Source organism: Miscanthus floridulus, unplaced genomic scaffold, assembly GCF_019320115.1.
Source record: "Miscanthus floridulus cultivar M001 unplaced genomic scaffold, ASM1932011v1 fs_206_1_2, whole genome shotgun sequence".
Lineage (NCBI taxonomy): Eukaryota > Viridiplantae > Streptophyta > Magnoliopsida > Poales > Poaceae > Miscanthus > Miscanthus floridulus.
The window spans coordinates 56,270-63,647 of record NW_027096376.1 but is presented as its reverse complement, the minus strand read 5'-3'; the positions used below and the strand labels follow the sequence as shown (position 1 = coordinate 63,647).

The window sequence follows — 7,378 nt, the reverse complement described above, 5'->3', positions numbered from 1 at the left end:
CTCTCTTATCGTGGATCCGGCTCTTTTCAGACCGACTGTCTTGGTGGTTTTTGGGTTAGGAGGTCCTTGCACCGCACTGAGTCTAGGACTCAGGGCGGGGGCTTGGAGTCCCAGTTTGGACGGGGACCTAGACACCTAGGACAGGAGGGTGATGGGTTGGTCCTACTTGTACTCGAGGTACAAACGGGGCGTGTGTTTTTGGGGTACCCAGCTGGGGACATTGGTTCGCGAATCGCCACCGAGTCTGTACGACTTGTCTTAACTCTAGCACCGTAGTAATAACTGAAAGATGAAAGATGGAAGAAGGAAATTCTGATTGCTTACCACCTGCTTGAAAGTAGCACATGTGCTTACATAGAATGGTTAGTTAATGAACCAATGTGGTTATTAATAAAAATCGAATATAAGGACGCACGCTTAGTAATGCTTCCTACAAATGCAATAAACCCACAAGCCAGATAGCCTTACATATCCTTGGAGTCTTTTCTTTCCTCCTGTCGGGTAAGTCTTGTTGAGTACAATTGAGTACTCAGGGTTTTATTCCCCCTGTTGCAGTTGATAGGTGGATGCTAGAGCTGACCCTTGTGTGTGGATTCCTCCTGGTGGACTCAGAGAGGATCTCCTTTACGCTGCGATCATAATTTTTATTCATAACTCTCATCAAATATTTTTATAAATGAAAGTTTTATAATCTGTTGTCATAGTTTACATATCAATGCTTCATCATGCCATGAATAGATAATTATTTCCGCTGTAATTCTGATCACATGTTTATATTCCGCTTTACATTAAATTGTTCATAACTCTGATAATATGATTACATTCCGTTGTTATAATAATAAATATTATACTCTGATAATGTATCAAAAGTGATGTAAGAAATGGTTAAGAATGATGTAAGCTTTATTCTCTTATTTGTGATCCTGATGTAAAAATGTGGATTTTCGGGTTCTCCCCTGGGGTGTGCTCGACGGAACCGAGTAATTTGGTGTTCTTCTTCGAGTGCTTAGTGTCTAATGGAAAATGAGCACTCCTAGGAGGCATTAGATTAGGCGGTTCTGCCACATAGGCTTGGTAGCAGGGCCAATAGGAGGATTAGGCCGCTCAGCGGGATCTAGAATAGGATTCTCATGCCTATTGGGATCTGGACTAGGATTCTCATGCTCAACAGGAGGAATCACAGAAATAGGCTCTAGGGTAGCAAACTCATCAACACCTGCAACTTTTCTTTCAAAAACTCCTACAACAAGTTGGCAATGCATCTGATCCTTATACATTTCAAACACATCATTCAGCTGGAAGTCATTAACTAGTCCGACGTCTTCACACATCCTTTTGTCAAAGAACCACACACAAGGACTCTGGGTAGGGGACCATTTGAACTGATTGGTCAAGCTTTGCATCAGCAACTCAAAAGTGAACGATCCTACCTCCACATCACATTTAATCACACTACCCTTCGTGTAAGCTTTCCTACCATTACTGTCTGTAGTACAGAAACCTTCAACTTTAATCTCTAAGGAGAACAACCGAACCCTAGCAGCAAACAAACAATTCACAAATAAATACACTAGGGTTAGCACAATTCCTCGACCTACTCGCATCGCTACTCAGACTCAAGATATTGAAGGTTGGAGATCCATACCTCTCCTCACCATGCTCCATGTCCGCGGGGTTAGCCATTGCGCTCAATGGAACACCATCGTGAGGTCGCTGGAGAGGCTCCAATCGTCCGGGATCCGGGAGGATAGCTCAGGCGCGGGTGGCAGTGGAGTTGGCCGGCGGCGACAGCTGACTCGGGCGCGGGCGTGGGCTCCAGGACATCGGCGGCTAGGGTTAGGGTTCCGCCGTCGTCGCCGCGTCGGGAGGACGAGAGAGTGAGAGACAGAGTGAGCGCGAGGAGGAGAAGAGACTGAGAGATGGGGCCACGGGCGTAGCACAGGGCTCTTTTATCTTCGGACGGGGGCAAAATCATCCATACAGAAAAGAGAACTGTGCGCATACAACTGCCAGTGGGCCCAAGCAGCTGGAAGACGTAAAAAATGGTGAAACTCAGTGAAACGATGAATTATAATGGTAGATCTCAAAATAGATGAATTTTAATGGTACATCTCAAAGTTCTGAGAATTGTAATGGTACCGATCCAAATAACCCAAAAATAATCGCCACAACGGAGCTCGAATCGCGCACAGGCACAACTCGCGCTCCACCTGTGCGGCTCGCGACGGTCGGGTAGAGGCGCGCACATCTCGTGCTCCGCATGCCCAGCTCGTCACGGCTGGGGGTGGAGCTCGCCCACGACAGCCTAGGCGGAGCCCGCCCCGCACATCTCGCGCTCCGCGTGCCTAGTTCACCATGGCCGGGGCGAAACTCGCCCGCGCATAGCTCGTGACGCCCGGGATGGAACTTGCCGACGCACGGCTCGCAACGGAGCTCACCCCACGCACAGCTAGCGCTCCACCGCACAATGTGGAGACCCGCCGTGGCCTTCTCCACCAGACCTATCGCGGCCTTCTCCAACGGAGCGGCGATCTCCGTGCTACCGGCGAGCTCTACACTGATGAACACACGCCGACGAGCCTCTATTCTCCCAAGCAACAAAGAAATGTTGCAAGCTCATGTTTCAAGTGTTTCAGATGTTTCAGAGATATGTTATAAGTGTTTCGTATAGATGTTGCAAAAGTAGATTAGGATATTGCATATGTTGCAAACGTCTGTTCCCAATGTTTTATCTGTTTTTTTTCAGACGTATGTTTCAAGTGTGTTTATCTGGATGTTGGATATGTTTCACCCATATGTTGCAAGTGTTTTATCTAGATGTTGCGTATGTTTGCAATGGTTTTCAAGTGTTTTCAGATGTTTTTGCAAGTGTTTCAGACACATGTTTCAAGTATTTCATATGTCTTCAAACGTATGTTACAAGTGTTACATTTGGATGTTTTAAAAGTAGATCGATTGCACATATGACCCGCCTACTGCAGCTGCCGAAGAGGGCGTGAGGGGTCAAGCGGGGCGCAGACACCGCGTGGGTCAGGCGAGGGCACAGACGCCACGTGGCATTGGGTGGGGCGTGAACGCCACGTGAGGTCGAGCGGTACGTGGAGTGTTGGCGCGGGTGTCCATCCGCTGTCACTGCCGTTATACTTAGCGTGCTTTGATTCCTCAAAAAATAAACTGTAAATCTTCTACGGTGCAAATGCATGAAACCCTGACACATGAGAACAAACAGCCTGTTCGCTTGTTGGTTTCAGCCAGGGCTTATCAGCCAGCCAAGAGTGTTTTTCTCTCACGATAAACCAGCACCAGCCGGGCTTATCAGCCTAGGAACCAACCAGCGAACAGGCTCAAAAGATGACCCGATCAAAATTTGACTAGTTCAAAACGAACCTTACAACGAGAATATGCTACTGTGTTACCTATAAAACAAACATAGCTATAGTAGACAGATTTGTATAAATTTGAATGTCCATTCATGAATCAGAATATACACTGTATCAGTATTACATGGCACGCATATATTTATACACACACACGGCTTCTTTGATCACCCACAACCTCGAAGAGAAACCGGAGGTAAATATTTGAAAGACAAATGCAGAAGTACAAGATTCCTGCTCTGAATGGTCATACTACCAGTCTTCTATCGCCTGTTCATTCATGTTTCAACCGATTATCAACTTCAGTAACTGCATAAACCTACCAGATAGATTCAGTGTATAGTGCAATTCTCAAGAGGGAAATTTAGAACAGCTACTTTACGAGTAGGAGAGCAGGAGAAGGTAACTTGCATTTTATTATTTATATATGACACCGGAAATCAAAAGGTTGTCTTGTTTACCAGTATATATGACAGCAAAATTTGACACAGCAGCTAAAACAAAACCGAAGGACTAGTCCTTGTCAGTGAACTTATCACAGTTCACAGACGAATCGAACCCAGCTGGTTCGTGTACAAAGGCGACGAGGCAATCCTCCTTTTCCTAAGGCGCTCTGCGATGATGAATGCCATCTCCAGAGACTGTGAGGCGTTGAGCCTTGGGTCACAGTGCGTGTGGTAGCGTGAGCCCAGATCATCAAATGTCACGGTACGTGACCCTCCAATGCACTCTGTAACATTTTGTCCAGTCATCTCTAGATGCACTCCTCCAGGGTGGCTCCCTTCTTGTTCGTGGACATCAAAGAACGCACGCACCTCAGCCTGGTTTCAACAACATAGCCATCAGAAATAGTTCATTTACTTATTCTCCAGTATGAGATTGGATGCATAGAAATTATTCAGCACTCCTATCACGTACCAAGCACTAAGCGATAGCAACAAGACAACAACCAACAACCTTTTATCCTAATCTTTGGCAGCTGACTGACAAGGATGGTAAAATAGATAGTTGGAAGGACCAAACCACTACATCCGACCAGAATTTATAATGGGGCTGGACTATTCGAGGAATATCCAAAAGATCCATGAGAGCGCAATAGATTGGGGCAAAATTTCTTTATCAATCGCTTTCAACCTTTTCAAGCAATTTTCAATTCAATTGGATGGTCTCATGGATATATTGTACTATTTACTCTAGAGACCAAAACAATCAGTATGACTGAAACGATCAGTATAGTAAAGCTATATACCATGTCCCTTGTAAACTCACACTTGCACACTGCATACACAAACTGGCCCCACAAAGAGATAACGACTAGTCACTATTCACTCAAAAATAATACAGACCCTTGACAAAAATACAAGCAAATAGTCCAACATGGAGATAAGATAGCAAGCAAAGAGAATTACCAAAATTCTGTCGAATGAGCGGGTTTTGAGTCCGCAAGGGGCCTTCATGGTGTTCCCATGCATTGGGTCAGTAACCCATGTTACTATCTGGCCGGCCCCACGGACAGCGCGTATCAGGTGTGGAAGTTTCACCCTCATGTTTTCAGGTCCCATTCTTGTGATGATGGTTATTCTCCCAGCCCTGTTTTCGGGATTCAATATATCAATCAACCGCACAAGTTCTGCTGGGTCCATCTTGTCACTAACCTGTATTGCAATGGATGAGGAGAAATTTCTCAAAGAATGCCTAAACCTTGAGCTTTTCAATTTTCAAATGCAGAGGTCAAACAGGAGTTGCTAGATGTTGAGTATAATATTTACCTTGATACCAAGAGGGTTGGCAATGCCTCGAAGGAACTCCACATGAGCACCATCAAGCTGGCGAGTGCGCTCTCCGACCCATAGGAAGTGGGCAGAGCAGTCGTAATAGAGGCCACTGGTGGAGTCTTCACGTGTGAGTGCTTGCTCATAAGGCAGAAGAAGGCACTCATGTGACGTCCAGAATTCTGTTGTTGTCATTATAGGGTGATCTAAAGTGAGTCCAGCAGCTGACATGAACCCCAAAGCTTCGTCAACTCGGTGAGCCAATTCCATGTACCTATTCACCATTTCCCTCATGTAAACCATGAATTGGCACAACTGAATAGCTCTTGAGTGTTATTAAGTGTGTTGCAGTCACTTCGTGTGAATCAGGATCCCTCTAGATTCAGAAGAAAAAAGAACATTTCCATTTTTGGGGTAAACAAATAGCTAATCACTAAGACCATCAAGTGAACTTAAAATGCACACATCTTAGCATGAATTTCAATATTATTAAAGAAATAAGTGCATGAATCAATCGGCATGGCATGAAGGTTAATCATCATTGATTCAAGATAACCCACCTATCCCCTTGTTCACTATGCTCTGTGAAATCAAGGTTCCATTGCGTTACCCTCTGCATTGCAGCATAACCTCCAGTTGCGAACGCCCGCAGCAGATTCAGCGTTGCTGCAGACTGTGAGTAGGCACTTATCATGCGGTGTGGATCTGGCAATCTTGACTTCTCATCGAATGCATCCCCATTGATATTGTCCCCTCTATAGCTTGGCAACTTCACTCCATCCCGCTCCTCAAAACCATCTGATCTTGGCTTTGCAAACTGACCTGCCATTCTTCCCACCTAAACATCCATATGCATATAATTATAGTAAATACAAAGCTATCTTGACCATGGTTTAGAAATACAACCAGCGCTGTTTGATTATACATCTTAATTCCTTGTGCCAAAGAAATGCATACCATACATTTGAAACATATTGTGTTCTATTAAGATTAATAACAGATGTAACATGTACATTTGTTGTCCTTCCATCCATCATACCTCCATTTTTAATGGCAAACATGCAATTACTGGGGAAACAAATTTGCGGAGAGGGAAAAAAAAGGATTTATTTAAGCTGAAAAAGAGGGCATGATGTCTAAATAATTTGATCGATCACAACACTAAAGCTTTGAGGCGATTTTATTTATAATACTACCTTGACGACAGGCATCTGGCCTCCGAACATGAGCACGACGGACATTTGCAGGAGGACGCGGAAGGTATCCCTGATGTTGTTAGCGTTGAACTCCTTGAAGCTCTCGGCGCAGTCGCCGCCCTGGAGGAGGAAGGCCCGGCCGACGGCGGCCTCCGCGAGGCGCTCCTCGAGGGTGCGCGCCTCGCCGGCGAAGACGATGGGCGGGAACGCCTCCACCGTCCGCAGCACCTCGTCCAGGTCCGCCTTGTCCGGGTACTCGGGCTGCTGCAGCGCCGGGCGGCCCCGCCAGCTCCCGACGGACCACTGGCTCGGTGGCCGCGGCGCCGCGCGGACGGCGCGGGGGCGGAGGAGCGCCCCGCGGCCGCCCCGGCCCCGCCACGGCGAGGGGAGGGCCGGGTTGGGCGGCAGCGCGGGGGTTGATGGCGCGAGTGGCATTTCTGGGGATGCGGCGGTAGGGTTTTTCGGCTACGGATCGGATAGACGGGGGTACACGGCGGAATGGCCGAATGGGTGCCGGAGGAAGCTTCTGGCTCGCTGCTGGAGTCTGGCTGGAGGTGGTCGTGCTGCGTGCTCCGTGGACCGTGGGGGTTGGCCAGTTCAAGGAGAGAGCACAAATGCGAGACCGGGTCGGGGTGCCCTTTTTCGGCTTGGGGATAATAACGAAAGCTTTCTTTGCGTACTTGGTGTCGTGTCATGTGGTCCAATCAAGAGAAGATTGTGTATCTGACTCCTCATCCAGTCATCTGCTCCCACTGGAGCAGTAGTACTGTAGTAGACTAGTGGTGGTAGGAAAGTACGTTGATGATTTATAGTCACAATATACACATTTTAATCATATAATAAGCGATAATTTTGATCGTATAGTTGCTTGAGATTTTGGTGACAACATCCAAGATATGGCTATGCGTTGAGGACCTAACACCGGGTACCGAATAAGGTGGAATTAATAGCCATCGAACGTTGATGTTTTCGGTCAAATAAGAACGCTACTACGTTTCTTGCCCGAACGACGGAAGATTGGTTCCGCCTCGCC

General features: G+C 46.9%; 1 protein-coding gene across 1 annotated transcript; it reads right to left on the bottom strand.

The window, feature by feature from the left end:
- Positions 1 to 3,774: 3,774 nt before the first annotated feature.
- On the bottom strand, positions 3,775 to 6,952 carry LOC136530793 (phospho-2-dehydro-3-deoxyheptonate aldolase 1, chloroplastic-like). The gene is made up of 5 exons (XM_066523514.1): positions 6,346 to 6,952; positions 5,710 to 5,987; positions 5,147 to 5,423; positions 4,787 to 5,032; positions 3,775 to 4,198 (listed from the first exon to the last, which is right to left on the bottom strand). Exons 1-5 carry the CDS (start codon positions 6,778 to 6,780, stop codon positions 3,920 to 3,922), a joined length of 1,515 nt encoding a protein of 504 aa, XP_066379611.1. The 5' UTR covers positions 6,781 to 6,952; the 3' UTR covers positions 3,775 to 3,919.
- Positions 6,953 to 7,378: the final 426 nt, after the last annotated feature.